General features: G+C 34.4%; 1 protein-coding gene across 6 annotated transcripts in view; it reads left to right on the top strand.

Annotated features, from left to right (window-relative positions):
- The window catches only part of CSMD3 (CUB and Sushi multiple domains 3), a 1,251,170-nt gene extending 1,237,035 nt beyond the window's left edge, over nt 1–14,135 (top strand). For 3 of the 6 annotated variants that reach the window (XM_037727953.1, XM_017498751.2, XM_017498750.2), the window contains 4 exons: nt 3,034–3,146; nt 5,851–5,938; nt 8,514–8,649; nt 12,127–12,286. In XM_037727953.1, coding sequence (XP_037583881.1) covers nt 3,034–3,146; nt 5,851–5,938; nt 8,514–8,649; nt 12,127–12,286 — 497 coding nt within the window. Of the gene's footprint in view, nt 1–3,033; nt 3,147–5,850; nt 5,939–8,513; nt 8,650–12,126 lie in introns of all 6 variants that reach the window. The other 3 variants (XM_017498749.2, XM_037727955.1, XM_017498748.2) reach the window with 2 other exon arrangements.
- Nucleotides 14,136–19,505: the final 5,370 nt, after the last annotated feature.

The raw sequence follows: 19,505 nt of genomic DNA, 5'->3' as shown, positions 1-19,505 counted from the left end.
CAAATGGAGTTTCTATTTCTAGATCCTTGAGGAATCATCACACTGCCTTCCGCAATGGTTGAACTAATTTACACTCCCATCAACAGTGTAAAAATGTTCCTATTTCTCCACATCCTCTCCAGCATCTGTTGTCTCCAGATTTTTTTAATGATCACCATTCTAACTGTTGTGAGATGGCATCTCAATGTGGTTTTGATTTGCATTTGTCTAATGACCAGTGATGATGAGTATTTTTTCATATGTTTGTTGGCCTCATAAATGTCTTCTTTTGAAAAGTGTCTGTTCATATTGTTCACCCACTTTTGAATGGGTTTGTTTTTTTCTTGTAAATCTGCTTTAGTTCTTTGTAGATTATGAATATTAGCCCTTTGTCCAACAGGTAGATTGCAAAATATTTTTCCCATTCTGTGGGTTGCTGGTTCACTCTGATGATTGTTTCTTTTGCTGTGCAGAAACTCTTAAGTTTAATTAAATCCTGTTTGTCTATTTTGGCTTTTGTTGCCGTTGCTTTTGATACTTTAGTCATGAAGTCTTTGCCTATGTCCTGAAGGGTTTTGCCTAGGTTTTCTTGTAGGGTTTTTATGGTGTTAGGTCTTATGTTTAAATCTTTAATCCATCTGGAATTAATTTTAGTGTAAGGAAGGGGTCTAGTTTCATAATTTTTAATTTAGGTGTGAATACAATAAAAACTTTCTTTATACTCATAAAAACAAAAATACCAAATCATTGATTTCTCAGTTGGCTATGGCCACAAAATCATTTCTTCAAATGATGATATTTAGATGGACACCCAATATTTAAGGCAGATAAAGATAGAGCTACACTTATTTAAACATCCATAAGGGAACCAAAACCTGTCCAATCTCTTTTGTTTCCTCTGTCCAGTACACATCTCTCATTATGTTAGATTGCACCAGTCTTCCTAACAGTCAGATATTCTCTCAAAAGTCACCTCAAGCAATGCTCCCATGACCTGACCTGACCTAAAGGAATATTTGTATTACAAATGCAGTCAGGAATATTATTAGTTTTAGGTAGCCTTACCCTGTTTTTTTTTCTTTTCAATATTTGAAATTATGTTTTTTGTGTTTATTATTTATTATGTATCAGTATTCTACAATATAAATTCTAAGACAGCTCTTTGCCTTCCAATTTAATGTTGTATGCCTAGAGGCTAGCAGAACATCTGAAACAAAATAGGCCTCAATAATTATTTTCAAATTAATGCATTTGAATTATAATTGCTCTCATTTTTTAAAATGAGTCCCTATGATAAGTGATATTGCAAATATGCAATATATACTGTAAAATTCTTATTTATATAGATATATAGATATATCCCATAAACATATTAATATTGAAATAATTTATGCTGTAAAAAGTGGAAAATAAATTATATTAATTGATTTTGTAAATTTTAGAAGAAATACTGTCATTCTTATTATTGAATGATCCACCATTAAACACAAAGTAAAAATATTAGAATTTGCTATGCAGTATAATTTAAAAAATACATATAATGACATGATATTAATTGAAAGAAGCTTTAAATGAATAAGACCAATTCACTTAAATTATGACTATACTTTATTTAACTTTGATGTATTAACACAGGTTTTCTTTATATTCTATAAAGAGTTACCCCAAAATAAATGTATACTTATTCTAATCTGGATAAACTCATGAGTTTTCTATATATATGGAAAGACAAATAATTAGATTAGATTAATTTGCTTTCACTTACTGTCTCCATATAAAACAGTTGTAGCAATTTTTAAGCAATATTATCATCGATTATTTTTATGTCTTTTTCCTGTTGATTTTAGGCCAAGATCTATGTCTCATTATTTTTGCATTTCGTGTGTATTATGGTGAACACTTAAGTTAGAATGAATGAATGGAGTCAATTTTAAACAATGGTTAATCACAAATTTTTTTCTTAGATCCTATTTTATACTATTTCCCTAAATATGCTTACATTCCATCCTATTGCTACCCTTAGAACACTTACTGTTTAAAAATCATTGTATATATTTTTCTTCTCTTCCTTATGTCAATTACTTGTATTTACCTTCTCAAACTAAAATCCCACTTTATTTTTAAGAACCGGTTCAAATGCGTTTTGTTTTTTTGAGATAGGGCCTTGCTCTGTCACCCACTCTGGAGTGCAGTGATGCCATCTTGACTCACTGTAACCTCCACCTCCCGGGCTCCAGCCATCCTCCCACCTCAGCCTCCTGAGCAGCTGGGACAACAGGAGTGTGTCATCATGGCTGGCTAATTTTCAAAAATATTTTTTGTAAAGATGGCATTTTACCATGTTGCTTAGGCTGGTCTGAAACTCCTAAGCTTATACTTTTGGACTCAAGATATCTATCTGCCTTGGCTTCCCAAAGTGCTGGGATTACAGGCATGAGCAACCATACTTGGCCTCCAGTGCTTTTCCTTTATAATTATTCCCTCATCATTCAAGTGTGAAGTGCTCTCTCTCTGGTTTTTAATTTATCATATTCTCTCTTGTGTTTTAGTGAGCTGTGTGCCTTACTTATACTTCCTACTTGGTTAGAAATTATTAAAACTAGGAACAATATATATTCATCTTTGTGGCTCAAGCAGCATCTATAATACTCTTTTTCACAGAGTTGGCATGCTAATTCATTATTAAGGAAAATACCAGGAATTTTAACATTTTATTTGTATGCTTGAAAATTTTAGAATCTGATTGGGAGGAGAAATCATTTTGTTTTCGATATCATGGAATAATGTTATTAAGAACACGAGTGCTTAACTGTGATAGCGCAGATAATTTAAACCCCACAATTAAGAAATAAGTTGAGGATTTCAGAAGATGGAGAAATCGATGTATATTACAGGATTTGCAGACAGCATTATGGGTTAAGCCATCTTTGACTTGCCTTTGTTTTATTTGTCTGTTACATAGCTTACATAATCTATTTATGGAGCTATGAATAATAAAATGAAGTATAACTATTTCCAAAGTTAAGTAGACCAAAGTGTCCTTGCATTTTACAGGGGTATATAAAAGCCAGGAAGCTCGCCTAATGTTGCACATATATCTTATTAAAGTACCAGCTCATGCTTCTGTGAAGAAAATGAAGGAAGAAAATTGGGCAATGGATGGCTTTGTAAGTATAGTTATTTTAATGCCTATTGCTGATTTTAATGATAAATTTGTGACTTGTTCAGAAAAGGAGGTTTCTAAATTTAGCTAATTATGAATACATATACACATGTATATATTAGTAAATATAAATAGTATTCTAAAGTACAAACCTAGGAATACTGGATTCTGATGTGCTTTGCTTAGTTTTGTAGTGTGTGTGCAGGTAGATGGGTGGCTGTGGGTCTGTGTATGTGTGGGTGTGGGTGGGTGTGGGTGTGTGTATATGTATGTGTGTGCAGATCTGCATGTAGTTTTTCACTGGTTTCATCAAATGTATTCCATCTACAGTCAGCTACAATAAATAAATCTGGATAAAATATAATTAGTCTTTGTCTGGAACCACTGCTACTTCAGACATATACAACATATTTACAAAGTGCATCAGAAAATTAAATATTCCCATTATGTTGAAGCATGAATTTAGACTATTTTCTCTATAAAGTCCATGAAAAGGAACTTAGGTGAGCTGCTTCCTGTAGGGAGATAGTTACTGTAGCTTCACTATGGAGTCGCTCCTCCTATTAAGTGATTTATGTGAGTGGAGTTTTAACACTGACAGTGGAAACCACAAGGGCCTGGAGTCTTTGCTGAAGAGTCAGCATGAGAGATCTGACTGCCTTAATGGGAAAGAAGATACTGTAGTAGGTCATAGGCCACTACTCAGTAGCCTTCGATAAGTTTCAGTAAGCCTCCAAGAAGTTCAATAAGCCTACTATGTCATAGGCTTCAATAAATTTTAGTTCCTGAGGGAAAAAAAAATGTTCATCCTATTTATCCATTATATATTCATGGAGTTGGGAACTGACTCAAATCTTCAATGCATTCAGATTGTTTAATTGTATTATTTTTGTAGGAAATAAAGTGAAATGATTCATTAAAATATTAGAGTTTGCGCTTCTCCTTAGAAGTACTTTATTTTTAGAGTGACCATACCCAAATATGATGTCTGATAATAAGCAATAAACCACTTGTGAAATGTCAGGCTTGCAGGGGTGGTTTGGTATGCTTTGCCTTTTAGAGTGAGGATTCAAGTGTTTAACAACTTTTATAATAATGTACATGACTTAGGTAATTGCCATTGATTAACACAAACTTCAGGATATATCACTTTAATACTTAGTTGTAGAAATTGCTGAAATGTAACATTTCCTATTTTACTTATGAGACCAAATTACATTATGTGTATAAAGTATTTTTAAATATAATATTTTGTACAAATGCAATGTGCATGTAGTAGCATTTGCAACCTTAGACACAGCCATGAAGTCTCAGGGTCAAACAATAGTAAGTATTTAGTTATTTTTCACTTGTAATGGGCTAGCTGTGGAGGCACTACTTGAGGCTGTGGTATTCAATACAGATCTTCTTCATATCTTATCATATCATTTTGGGGCTGACTCTGAAAGCGCACTTGCCACCTAGAGCATGTACTTCTCTTGTCAAAATTCCAAAATTCTCAGGGGGCAAGTGGTTCTGAAATAAGCTGTGATTCTGAAATAAGCTCAGATACTTTGACATACGCCTTTGTCTTGAAGCTCAATGTAGATATAAGTCACATATCCTACAATTCACCCATTAAAAATGTCCAATTCAGTGGTTTTTAGTATATGCACACATATATGTAACACTTATCATAGCTAATTTTAAATTTTTTTTTTTTTTTTTTTTGAGCAGAGTATCACTCACTCTGTTGCCCAGTCTGGAGTGCAATGATGTGATCTCGGCTCACCATAACCTCACTCCCAGGTTCAAGTGATTTTCCTGCCTCAGCCTCCCGAGTAGCTGGGATTACAGGCTCACACCACCATGCCTGGCTAATTTTTGTATTTTTAGTAGAGACAGGGTTTCACCATGTTGGCCAGGCTGGTCTTGAACTCCTCACTTCAAGTGATTCACCTGCCTTGGCTTCCCAAAGTGCTGGGATTATAGGTGTGAGCCACCTTGCCAGGACTAGAATATTTTCTTCATGTTATAAAGAAACTCCACAGCTTTTAGCTACCAACCCCCACCTTACATTCTCAAATCAGCTCTAAGTAACCAATCTATTTTCTGACTGTGTAGATTTCCCTGTTCTGACTTTGATATGAATGGAATCATATAATATGTGCCTTTTGTGACTGGCTTCTTCCACTTGGTATGATGGGAAATATGGCTCTTAAGGCCTAGTCTTGCAACTGAGCTATTGTCAGTCCCACCCCCCACATTCCATAGGCCCAAGCAAGTCACAGGACCAAGCCCAACTCAATGAGATAGGGAGTATACACTTCCCATGAAGATTGGGAGAGGGAGGATGTGGAACAGTAATAGAATTTACAAAGCACAGTATTTTTATGTTTTAATTTTTTAATTGATCACTGTATTTCATCATGTCATTGTTTTTTTTGGACAGCAGATGTCTTAACCTATAATAAATCTATATCTCTATATCATATAGTAATAACCAATGTCTTTTTGTTATATCATAATTATTTCAAATTAGAAAATTTACTTTTGCTTTTAATGATGGAAAATGTGCACAATGTGCTATGTTTTGCATGTGAAGAAAATATAAAAGAAAGGAAGTTGAGATAATATTCATTTCAGAATAAAATTGGATATTTATTAAGGTTTGGAAAATAAAGCTATGGTCAGTATTCAGATATATTTGGTCCTTTACATATTTTTAGGTTTCTGCTGAGCCTGATGGAGCTACTTATGTATTTCAAGGATTTATTCAAGGCAAAGATTATGGGCAGTTTGGCCTACAAAGACTGGGTAATGTATTCATTTTGATTTTCATGAACTTCTGTTATTATGCCAGCCATAATAAAAGAAGACTGTGGATTCTGTACATTAGGCACACTTACTACACTGTAAATTCTTCACTGCCAGGACTATACACTGATACCTTTGATAGCCCTTTTAAACAATCACATTCTTCAAAATATTGAATCTTTACCAACTCTGTACAGTGTTTAGATTTTCATGTTATTTCTAATAAACATGATAGACTGGCTTTCTGTTAAGCATGTAAAAAGGATAAAACGTGATATAGATAAAAAAGAAAATATTAAATTGTAATTTTTTTTTTTGTCGTATCTCATGAGAACTGTAATACTTTTCTTTGGTTTGAATGCTGTCACAGTTTTCACTCCTCTGAAAATGTAGTGACACTTTGAGAAACTCCTAGAGTCTGGAAAGGAAAAATGATTTTGAGGAATGAGCCCGTTTTGGAGATTTGGTGCTCTTCAAATATGTAAACTTTCTGCAGTGGGAGGCAAAGAATTTTGTCATTTTTATTTCCAACTCTTCTATGTGTGTGTAAACCTTTAGTGGCCTTGCAAAAATGTGTTTATACACATAGCTTTTGATGTATAATTCTCCTAAGTTCTACTGTCTCCTATTATTACCTTGTGACAGGGATATACAATGAACAAATTTACTCTCTAAAAATCATTATTTGACATTTATCTTTTTAAAAAATGATTTTTTTTTTTTTGAGATGGAGTCTTATTCTTGTCACCCAGGCTGCTGTGTAATGGCACAGTCTTGGCTCACTGCAACCTCTGCCTCCCAGGTTCAAGCAATTCCCATGCCTGAGTCTCCTGAGTAGCTGGGATTACAGGTTCCCACCACTATACCCAGCTATTTTTTGTATATTTAGTAGAGATGGGGTTTTTACCATGTTGGCCAGGTAGATCTCAAACTCCTGACCTCAGGTAATCTGCCTGCCTTGGCCTCCCAAAGTGCTGGGATTACAGGCCTGAGCCACCGAGTGCAACCAAAAATGAACTTTTTAAAAAAAATTTGAACTTTTGCATAGCTTTACTAAGTCACAGGAAAAATAAAGTAAAAAACAAGATACTAATTTTCTTTAACCTGGACAAAGATGAGGTTTGGTTGAATGTAACTGTTTATCAAAACGAGAAATGAGCTTTCTCCGGATGAAAAATAGATGCCATTTACATCCCATCCTGCCTATGTTTGTCTTAAAAACAGTATAAAACACTCATTAAACCTGGTACATTTACACAGTTGTGTAATTTAGTGCTGAATATTTTCATGTAATATTCTCCAAAGTGTCTCAAACACTACATCTGAAGCAGAACCATAAAAAAGGAACTATTTCCTCTTAAGAATTGATAGCTGATTCCTTTTCCCTCATTCCCGTGCCAGTGTGTTGACAAACATGGCTTTTCTCATTTCCTAACTCTGCAAATGCCATCAGCATTTACTGAGCTTCAAGCAGAATATTTGTAATCCTATATCTTCTTGCCTCTTACATCCTCATAAATAAGTTCTGTTAATTTTCATTATGAAATCCTCTTCAAGTCTATTGTCTCATGCATTTCCTAGTGCTCTAGTTTAAATTTTAATTCCCTTTTAAAATCTCAGTTGTCACTACAATCTTTTAACTACACCTGGTTCCAGCCTGTATTCCCTGAAGTCCATCCTACTACACTCATGTTCTAAATCTCATGTCGTATCACTGGGTCGTTTATTTCTAAACACCTTCAGTTGTTCCTGAGGTTGATAGTAACTCTGCTGGGCGCCATTGCTCATACTTGTAATACCAGCATTTTGGGAACCCAAGGCAGTAGAATCACTTGGGTTCAGGAGTTCAAGACCAGCATGGGCAACATGGTGAAACACCATCTCCAGAAAAAATACAAAAGTTAGCTGGGTCTGTTTGCATGTGCCTGTAGTCCCAGCTATTAGGGAGGCTGAGGCAGGAGGATTGCTTGAGCCAGGGAGGTTGAGGCTGCAGTCAGGGTGACAAAGTAAAATGCTGGCTCAAAACAAACAAACAAACAAACAAAAAAGCAAACAAAAACTGAGTTCATCAGAATGGTTTTCTTCTTTAGAGTCTAGCCATAGTTTATTGTTTTAACCTCCCACTTCTATCACATGTCAATGCTGTCACATCCCCTAACTAAACTACTCACCTTCTCATTTCTAGGCTTATGAAGATTCTTCAAGCCAAGCCTATGTTGTATATCCTCCAGAATTACTCTTTTCTTTTCTAAAGCACATTGACCATTAATCCATGCTTGATATGTACACTTATTAGTGTCTGTACATCTTCCCACTATTGTATAAACTCCTTAGTTTAGGGACTCTGGTTATTTTTTAGTCTGTACCCTTTCCTGGAAAAATATTTCTACATAAGAGGCATTGTGCAAACATATGTGAAAATGAGTTGACAAGTTTCATGAATTATGTTTGTTTACTATGTCCATTTCCAGGTACATATCTTGGGAGTGGAAGAAATTAATTGATTCATGAAAGTAAAAATTAATTATGATAAAATAGTTGACATTGTATTTATAATTTATTTTTTATTTTGTAGGACTGAATATGTCAGAAGGTTCAAATTCTTCGAACCAACCTCATGGTACAAATAGTAGTTCTGTGGCCATTGCTATTCTTGTGCCTTTTTTTGCACTTATATTTGCAGGATTTGGATTTTATCTTTATAAACAAAGGTAAGCTGATTGATATTTTAACTACGAAATGTTTCCCGAATCTATTTTTCATGTTATTTCTACTGCTGTAATTCAAATCCTAATTTCAATTTTTTTTCTGGGTTGTTGAACTCTCTGTGTGCTAACTATTGCCATAGTCACCGAAAAACTTATTTACCCTGCCCACCCCTGCAACACTACATACAATATAACAAAAGTCCTCTATTAAATTGCACAACAATTCAATTTAACCTTTCTTTTGCCTGTCAATTTCCTGGTGTGCAACTAATTGTAAAAGTTATTTCTACGTTATGTATAATGAGACTTTAGAGACAGAAAATTTAGGTTAAAGTTTAAATTTGAGAGGTAATATCTGCTGCCAGATATATTTAGAAAACTAGGAAGAAGCTTGGGTCCAAATCTCTTAGTTCACATGAAAACACTGATTTTACCCAGACAGACAGATAGCAAAATTGCCTAATCTTCTCATTCAACTTCTGTTGCTTTTGATGAATTGCAATTAATATATTTGTGATAGATCTAAAATACAGCTATAAATATTATTAGTCGACCCTGTTCTCTCAGTCCATTACAAATCCTGGTTAGTGCTTTCTACGTCCCACTATTTGGGATAATTCCTTATCAAGATAAAATATGTGAGTAGCCAGATAATTAAATGACTGTAACCTAAATGCCTTTACTCCAAAATTTCATTTGGGGTCAGTCTGCAACATCTCAGAATGATTTACTTAATATTATACAAATGTGTATTGAGTGTGAATTAGCAGCTATTTAGATCTGGCCAATATCAGATTTTATTAATAGATAAAGAATATTAATCACTAAATTTATTTATAAGACATCAACTTCTTAAAAAATTTTGGTAAAATAGATGTAACCTAATCTTATCATTTTAACCATTTAAAAGCATTCGGTTACGTGGCATTTAGTGCATTCATAGTGCCATAGAACCATCACTACTGTATATTTCAAAAATATTTTATAACCCTCAAAAATGCCAAAGGGAAATTGTACTCATTAAATTGTCACTCCTCACTCCCCTCATCCAGCCGCAGATAACTACAAATCTGCCTCTATTGGTTTGCTTGTTCTGCATGTATTTTACATAAATGAAATCATACAATATGGGATATTTTGTATCAGGCTTATTAAACTTAGCAAAATGTTTTCAAATTTTATCCATATATAGCATACATCAGTACTTCATTCTCTTATATGGCTAAATAATATTCCATTGTATGGATGAATGTGTCCACTCACCAGTTGCTGGACATTTGAGTTGTTTCTAACTTTTGACTACTGTGAATAGTACTGCTGTACACATTTGTGTATAAGGTTTTGTTTGATCACTAATTTTCGTTCTTTTTGGTATATACACAGGAATGAAATTACTGAATTATATGACAATTCTATGTTTAACTTACTGAGTTAAAACATCAAGCTGTTTCGCACAGCAGCTGCACCATTTTACATTCCTATCAGCAATTGACAAAGGCTCTGTTTATTCCATGTCCTAACCAACACTTGTTATTTTCTGGGCTTTTGGTGTTGTTATTTGTCTTTTTTTTTATTTTATTTTATTGTAGCCATCCTAGTGTATATGAAGCTGTACCTCATTGTAGTTTTGATTTCCATTTTCATAATTGTAAGTGATTTTGAGCCCTTGCTAGCCATTTGTCTTTGTGGAAATGCCTAATCAAGTATTTTGTTAATTTCTAAATTGGGTTGTTTGTCTTATTGAGTTGTAAGAGTTTTCTATATATTCTAGACCCTAAGCCCTTATCGGATATATGTTTTGCCAATATTTTCTCCCTTTCTGTAGGTTGCATTTTCCCTGTCTTCACACTGTTCTTTGATGCACAAAAATTTTCCACTTGATGAAGTTTAATGTTTTTTTTTTCTTGTACTTTTGATGTCAAATCCAAGAAACCATTGCCAAATTCAAGACCATGTGTTTTTCCTAAGAGTTTTATTGATTTAGTTCTTGTATTTAGGGTTTTGATTCAATTTCAGTTAAATTTTATTTATGGTGTGAATTTTTAAATCTCGATAGTATTTTCCTTCAAGCTGTTGTTGAATATTGAGAAGGGGCAATTATTTTGTATTTTCATGATTATTACCTAATTAGAATGCAATGATGTTGTTTCTGTTTTTTATTTTATGTCTAGTTTGAAAAAAATATGATCCAGTAGACTTATAATAAGACACATCTAGTGAGAGCAAGTTATTAGTTTTCTTCCAATAAACTTGAGGTAGTTTTTTTTTAAAGTTGTTATTATAGGAATTGCATAAATTTTTGAAATATACACAAACTCAGAAAATGCATTAGAGATAGTAATACAATGGCAATTATAAATTACAATAAAATTAATAGTTGAAATTTGATTGTTCATTGTAAACAAGAGTTGAGAAACAAATTTATTTTAAGATATATCCTTTTAAGGAATTAGGCCCCAGAAATAGATAGCAGCAAGTCTGCCTTTCTTCCAGAAAAATGTGAGCAAGTTATACATGGTATGTGGGAAAGATAAACTAGATTAGCATTAGTCAAAGGTGAAATAAAGAAATGAATCAGAATTTCAAGACCAGCAGCCTCTACCACCCAACCTAGAATTCATGCATCTTGCTACCTAATTGTCAGTAATCCTTTAGAAACTATTTTCAGGACTTTTGTATGAGTGTAGCCATTTATTCGAGTTTTTGAACTTGCATGCTTTAATGTGTACCATTTTAAAAACAAAATTGAGTGTTCATGTTTTGGGATACTCCAAGTACCTTTCCAAATTAGGCCTCAGCATTAGTTGTGTACTTTTCAGGGAATCTCCTTCATTCCTAGTGCAGAACCAACTTATAATTTAAGTTTCAGATTAAATTTTACCTCCTAAAAGATGTTTTTCCCTATTACCTCTCCGAAAGTGGCTTCCAGTTACTTTTCATATTAACCATTTTCCTTTTCATCATAACAATACTCATTAGTTACTATTTTTGGTTTTATTTGTTTTTAATTTATTCTTGTTTTTTTATCACTACAATGCAAACTCCCTGAAAGTAAAGACTATTTTTTTTTTAAATTATATACCCAGTGTCTAGAATAATGACTGGCACATAATAGATGTTCAGCAAATATTTGATGGACAAATAAATAGTGATGAGATTTAAATCTATCACTATCATTATTTACATTATACATGATAAGTCATAGTAATTTCTAATTTTGTAAGAAAATTTATTATAGCCATATTATGTATTTATATTGCTAATATTGTTGCTGTAAATAAATATATATTATATGTAAAATTAAAAGTCACTCAGGTTTTTAAAGTAACAAGCAATTGTTCAAGGTTGACTTACTGTGTTTATCATGTCTCCATCTTTTTAAATTATATTATCTGCTAACGGTGTACATTATGTTTGAGCTGTTGTCCAACGTTTCTGGAAGAAAGTTAACACCTAGCTAATTAATTTTCTTATCAACAGGACTGCACCTAAAACACAGTATACAGGATGTTCAGTTCATGAAAATAACAATGGCCAAGCAGCTTTTGAAAACCCCATGTATGACACCAACGCGAAGTCAGTGGAAGGGAAGGCAGTACGATTTGATCCCAACTTGAACACGGTTTGCACAATGGTATAACAAGGCAACCCTTTGCCTTCTTCAGAAGCTTGGAAATCGACACACAAAACAGTGCACACTTAGTTCACTGCTAAACAAATTAAAGCACACTTTTCAGGACTTGCTGGGTCACCTTTTCCTGAGGAATGATACAGAAGAGTGTTTTTTCATAAACTGGACCATAATTCTTCATGTTTACCATGGAGAGTTTTACAAAAATTTGGCTGCACTCTGAGAGTGCTTACTCACAGTTTATTTGCTTTTTTTAAAAAGGAGATTATTCTAAAACATAAACTTATTTGCATATATTGGAGGAGCATCCACTATCAGTATTTCTGTGCTTTATAAACTATATTAGAGGGACTGGGTTTTAAAAAAAAGATATAGGGTAGAAAATAAGAGCTATACTTACAAGAGTCAATAGATGACTGACTTCTCTTTAACTGTCCTGAGCTACATCACACCCGTAAGTCTGTATTTCATACCACTCTGTCTTACATTTATTCTTGTTAATTGAGGCATTGTTTTCCTTATTTAAGATTGAGTTATGACTATAAATGTTTATGAGCTAATTTATGCCTCAGAAGAAATAATGTTGCCCATTCCAATTTGAATCTTTCTGTTTCTTTGTTCTTTAGTATTATATTGCTGTTCTTCTTTTAGACTGGTTTTCATCGTTTCTACAAATGGCAAGTTCATTGTGCTACCCTCCCGATTTTCCATTATGGAGTAACCAGTATTATTCAGTGAGCTACGGGGTAGTATTTAACTCCTTGCTTCAGTATGTTTTTTTCTATTTATTTTTATTATTTTTAAAATCCCAAATGTGATAGTTGGTTCAATGTGTTTTGTCACCCAAAGACCATTGGCTGGCAAAATTTATCTAGAAAGATTATTATTTTGCAGTTATCTGAGACACCAAACTTACCATCCTTTACTTTCCAATATTTTTGAAAGACCAAATAAAATGTCTTAATCACCTACTCCATTTATTTCTACGTTTCCTTCCAGTTAAGTCTTCAAATTTAAATTTATTTTGACACATTTAACTTTCACTTAACAGTGATTAGAAAAATATTTTGGTCCAGTCCCTAAACATAATGACTGAAAAAATTATTATTTTAAATCACCGGTATAAATTTATTTCCTAAAGTTGTGGACATGCCATATTTTTATATATTTTTAAGTTTCTGTAGCTTTATTCTTAAACACCAAGTTTCAGATATAACAGGTTTCTTTCATTGTCAAATTAAGATATGCATTTTTAAGTTGTTGGTGGCTCATTTACAACTATATCAAATAGTAATGCCAGCATTTTTATTTAATAGGTCATAGTCTTCCTTTTATAGCATGTTTTACTTCATTGAATACCCAGTGTACCCAGTGTTAACTCTTTGTTGTTGTCCCTTTCAAATATGGATAACTCTGTGAACAGTCTCGATTTTTTGTATCATGAGACAGAGTGCCTAAGAGAAACCCTTGCACCTGGGAGCGCTGCTTGGATCTATCTCTACAACATTTAGTGAATTTCTTGTAAACCACTTTGAGATACATTGTTTTGGAAATTCATACAATTTTCTCAACATTGTACTCTACTGGCAGGATGCAGTTTTAAATTTTATGCCATCAGTTATTTATTCTTGTTTATTCAAATGACTGCAATAACGATGATTCATTCATTAATGTTAAGGTTAATACATTTAAGATCTTGTTTAAACAATGTTTCTTCTGCAACTGGCTACTCCTCTTATATTAATGCATACACTTTTGTAAAGAAGTATATTTTTATGAAAAGAAACTTTGTAAAAGTATGATGTAAATTTTCAGTGCAATGTAAACAAAATAAAAATGGATAATTGCTTTTGTAAAATGTGTTTTTTTTTCCCCAAAATAAACTGCGACTGTTCAGGTCAGTAAAAGGAATGAACAGCCCACATCTATTTCTTGCTTTTAAAACTTCCCAAACTGCATATTACGTATATTTAGTTTGTAACATAATAATGAAATGTGAATATTTACCTTCTTTATATTCCATATGTCCTTAATTACGACACTTTTGGGAAAATAGATTCCAAGTAAATAGAGTAGTAACATAAGAACTTCATCTTATGTTGAATGAATGGTTTGCTAGAAAAACAACAAGAACTTCATCTTAGAATTTTCCTTAAATGTTAATATTTAACAGTACTGTGTAAATTTAGTTACATCTAATGATTTCTAATATTTCTGTAGTATGTTTTCATAGGGATATGTTAGCATGCTCTATGGACATGAACTCAAAAACTTTTTGAATAGCTACATTAAACTAATACTCAAAAACAAATTTTTTTTTTTTTGCCAAGATGGAGGATTTCCGCAAATAAATGGAACATGTAAACATACATATTTAAGATACATATTATGTTTCTATAAATTCAAATTATATGTTACTAAGTTCAATTTTATTAGAGAACTATATTTTACAAAACATAGCCTCTTTATATTTTCAGAACCTCAAATTCCAGCCTGTGTAGTCTATCTCTGTTTATTACACTTTAGCTTTAGAAATAAATGTTTCTTGATATCATTGTAGTCTCTTTGTTAACTTTGTTACCTCCACCTTTCACTCATTTCAGAGCTATAATTTCATTTGTTGTGCTTCATTTTAACTTTCTGTCTGGTTAATATATGTAATATTGACAGTGGAGTGTTAAAGTCTCCCACTATTGTTGTCTGGGAATCTAAGTCTCTTTGTAGGTCTCTAAGAACTTGCTTTATGAATCAAAGTGTTTCTATATTAGGTACCTGTCTATTTAGGATAGTTAGCTCTTCTTGTTGCATTGATCCTTTTACTATTACGTGACTCTCTTCTTTGTCTTTTTTGATCTTTGTTGGTTTAAAGTCTGTTTTATCAGAGAGTAGGATTGCAACCCCTGCTTTTTTTCTTCCTTTTTTTTTTTTTTTTTTTTTTTTTTTTTTTTTTTTTTTTTTTTTTTTTTTTTTGTTTGCTTGGTTAATTGTACTGCATCCCTTTATTCTGAGCCTATGTGTATTTTCGCATGTGAGATGAGTCTCCTCAATACAGGACACTGATGGATCGTGACTCTTTATCTAATTTGCCTGTATGCACTTTTTAATTGGGGCACTTAGCCTGTTTCTATTTAAAGTTAATATTGTTACGTGTGAATTTGAACCTATCATTATGACACTAGCTGATTATTTTGCATAGTAGTTGATGCAGTTTCTTCATGAAATCTTTAGTCTTTGCATTTTGGTTTGTTTTTGCAGTGGCTGGCATAAGTTTTTCCTTTCCATATTTAGTGCTTCCTTAGAGCTCTCGTAAGACAGCCCTGGTGGTGACAACATCCCTCAGCATTTGCTTGTCTGGAAAGGATTTTATTTCTCCTTCACTTACGAAGCTTAGTTTGGCTGGATATGAAATTCCGGATTGAAATTCCTTAGAATGTTGAATATTGACCCCCACTCTCTTCTGGCATGTAGGGTTTCTGCAGAGAGATCTCCTGTTAGTTTGTTGTACTTCCCTTTGTGGGTTACCCGACCTTTCTCTCTGGTTGTCCTTACCATTTTTTCCTTCATTTCAACCTTGGTGAATCTGACAATAATGTGTTTTGGGGTTGCTCTTCTCTAGGGGTATCTTTGTGGTGTTCTCTGTTTTTCTTCAGTTTGAATGTTGGCCTGTCTTGGTAGGTTAGGGAAGTTCCCCTGGATAATATCCTGAATGTATTTTCTAACTTGGTTCCATTCTCCCTGCTACTTTCAGGTACACCAATCAAACATAGGTTTGGTTTTTCACATAGTCCCATATTTCTTAGAGGCTTTGTTCATTTCTTATCATCTTTTTTTCTCTAATATTGTCTTCATGCTTTATATCATTAAGTTGATCTTCAATATCTAATATCATTTCTTCCACTCGATTAGTTCAGGTATGATACTTGTGTATGCTTCACAAAGTTCACATGCTGTGTTCTTTAGCTCCACTAGGTCATCTTCTCTAAATTGGTTATTCTAGTTAGCAATTCTTCTAACATTTTACCAAGGTTCTTATCTTCCTTGCATTGGGCTAGAACATGCTCCTTTTGCTCAGAGAAGTTTGTTGTTATCCACATTCTGAAGCCTACTTCTATCAATTCATCAAACTCATTCTCCATCCAGATTTGTTCCCTTGCTGGCAAGGAGTTGTGACCCTTTGGAGGAGAAGAGGCATTCAGGTTTTTGGAATTTTCAGCCTTTATGTGCTGGTTTTCCCTCATCTACATGGATTTATCTACTTTTGGTCTTTGCTATCGGTGACCTTTGGATGGAGTTTTTGCATGGTCATCATTTTTGTTGATGTTGATACTATTTCTTTCCATTAGTTTTCCTTCTAACAGTCAGGCCCCTCTTCTGCAGGTCTACTGGAGTTTGCTGGGGATCCACTCTAGACCCTGTTTGCCTGGGTATCACCAGCAGAGACTGCAGAACAGCAAAGATACTGCCTGCTCCTTCCTTGGAAGCTTCATCCCAGAGGGGCAACCTGCCAGTTGCCAGCTGGAGCTCTCCTGTATGAGGTCTGTTGATCCCTGCTGGGAGGTGTCTCTCAGTCAAGAGGCATGGTGTAGGGACCCACTCGAGGAGGCAGTCTGTCCCTTAGCAGAGCTTGAGCCATGTTCTGGGAGGTCCACTGCTCTCTTCAGAGCTGGCCAGCAGGAATATTTAAGTCTGCTGAAGCTGTGCCCTCAGCTGCCTCTTCCCCAGGTGCTCTGTCCCAGGGAGATGGGAGTTTTATCTATAAACCCCTGACTGGGGCTGCTGCCTTTTCTTCAGAGATGCCCTGCCCAGAGAGGAGGAATCTAGAGAGGCAGTCTGGCTACAGAGGCTTTGCTTAGCTATGGTGGGCTTGGCCCTATCTGAGCTCCCCTGTGGGTTTTTTTACACTGTGAGGGGAAAGCCACCTACTCAAGCCTGGGTAATGGTGGATGCCCCTCCCCCCACCAAGCTTGAGCATCCCAGGTTGACTTCAGGCTGTTCTGCTGGCAGCAGAAATTTTAAGCTAGCGGATCTTAGCTTGCTGGGCTTCATAGGGGTGGAATCTGTTGAGCAAGACCACTTGGGTCCCTGGCTTCAGCCCCCTTTTTAGGGGAGTGAATGGTTCTGTCTCATTGGCATTCCAGGCACCACTGAGGTATGAACAACAACAACAACAACAACAAACTCTGGTAGCTAGCTCAATGTCTGCCCAAATGGCCACACAGTTTTGTGCTTGAAACCCAGTGTCCTGGTGGTATAGGCATCCAAGGAAACTTCCTAATCTGCAGGTTGTGAAGACCATGGGACAAGCATAGTATCTGGGCCAGAATGTATCATCCCTCAGAGCACAGTCCCTCAGGGCTTCCCTTGCCTAGGGGAGGGAGTTCCCCAATCCTTGTGCTTCCTGGGTGAGGTGATGCCCCATCCTGCTTCTGCTCTCCCTAGGTGGGCTGCACCCACTGTCTAACCAGTCCCAATTAGATGAACTGGTACCTCAGTAGGAAATGCGGAAATCACCTGCTTTCTTGCTTTGGTCTTGCTAGGAGCTACAGACCAGAGCTCTTCCTATTTGGCCACCTTGCTCAGGAATCTCAATTTTTTTTTTCTTTGAACTTAAATGTTTTTGGATACCTCTTCTGCATTGTCCCTTGGAAATCATCTAATTTTTCAATACTTGACATTTGAGAGTTGTAGTTTGCTACAGATAGTCATGTTGTCTTTTAACCATGTTCACACATCTTACTGTGTTCTCTGTAACCCTCTCACTTCTGCTTTTCTTGACTTTCCCTTTTATATTTTGTCTGTATCTTAGCCTTTTATTATTTTTTATTTTGCTATTTTTCTTTTCCTTTCATGCTTATTCTTCTCAAAAGTGAGCAGCAATTTTAGTGAAAGTAATTTTAAAAAGCCTTAAGAGGTTTATTGCATTTCCCATATATATATTTAAGAACGTTAAAGAGAACATGTAGGTTCTACTCACAGTCTCTTGATACTGGAGCCTGATGAGTGACTGTGGAAACAGAGCAGCAGCCAAGATTTATGTTATTTGTCCTTTTCACTTACAAGTGAAGGGGAATAAAGGACAAAACATTGACTAAAACAGCCAGTAAAATAACCAGATAATACGCTCTTTTAAAAGAAAATGAGAATTTATTGCCTGTCAAAGTATTAATCTGTGAATGTCTATAAATTAAAAGTGGGCATTGTTGAAATGAGGTTTAAAAAGCTCTTCTGTAGAATTATAGAAGCACATGCAGCTGAGAAATAATTTATAATGTATAGTTTGAATTTTGGCTGAAAGAAATATCGACTTGCTTCTTTTTTTAGGATGATTTTGGAGCTAAGGGAATATTGATCTGAGAAGATATTCATGTTGTAAAATCTAAGAAATATCTTTCTGTCTTCACTTTCATGAACTTGGTGTTCTAAAGTAATTTCAGAACAGATTTAGAAGTTACTGGGGAATAGAAATAGCCACTGGACGTTAGATTTCATTCCTCAGTACACAGAACAATGGAATTTGTGAACACTTGCCAGATACTTTTCCAACTTTTCATAAGTCCCCATATGTAATAATTTTATTAGTCTTGAAAAAAGTATTATACCCCCTACATTCAAATTCATAGCTACAAATTGTATTGTAAAATACAAAACAAGAAATCTGTGTTTAAAGTCTCATCACATCCAAACCTTGGTTGTTATTATTAGCATACCTGTTAAAATAGCAGTGAACCTGTGTGCTCTGGCAAGACTGGTGAGATAAATATAGATGAATATATAGAAAGAATTACATACAGTAGAGAGAATTTTATAGTATACATTAATGGGAACCCTATAGCCTTTCTATTCTACAAGTGTCTTGCTCATGCCCTTGAGTTAAGATTTTGTATCTCTGGAAGGAATTTATTAGAATGAGATATGTTATCTGGGGAATATAACAGCTTTGTAATCCCAATTAGCAAATTAACACTTTGCTAATTAAAATCAGTAGAGCAATCTAAGACTTCTTGGAAGCCTATGGCCTCCTTTTCAGAATGATGTTTTTAAATGTATAAAATGAAGCACACAGAAAATTAATTATAATAAAATAATTACAAAATATTTTAAAAACATTTTATATGTTAATACACATATATGTACATTAATACATACTAATACATATATAGATGCATATACACATTTCTCTACTGAAAAGTAAGCAGGGGGCTAGTCCTATAATTTTGAAGATGGATGA

The sequence above is a fragment of the Cebus imitator genome, unplaced genomic scaffold (assembly GCF_001604975.1).
Source record: "Cebus imitator isolate Cc_AM_T3 unplaced genomic scaffold, Cebus_imitator-1.0 Scaffold250, whole genome shotgun sequence".
Classification (NCBI taxonomy): domain Eukaryota; kingdom Metazoa; phylum Chordata; class Mammalia; order Primates; family Cebidae; genus Cebus; species Cebus imitator.
Note: the sequence above shows the minus strand (reverse complement) of the source record. Positions and strands in the feature narration are given on the sequence as shown.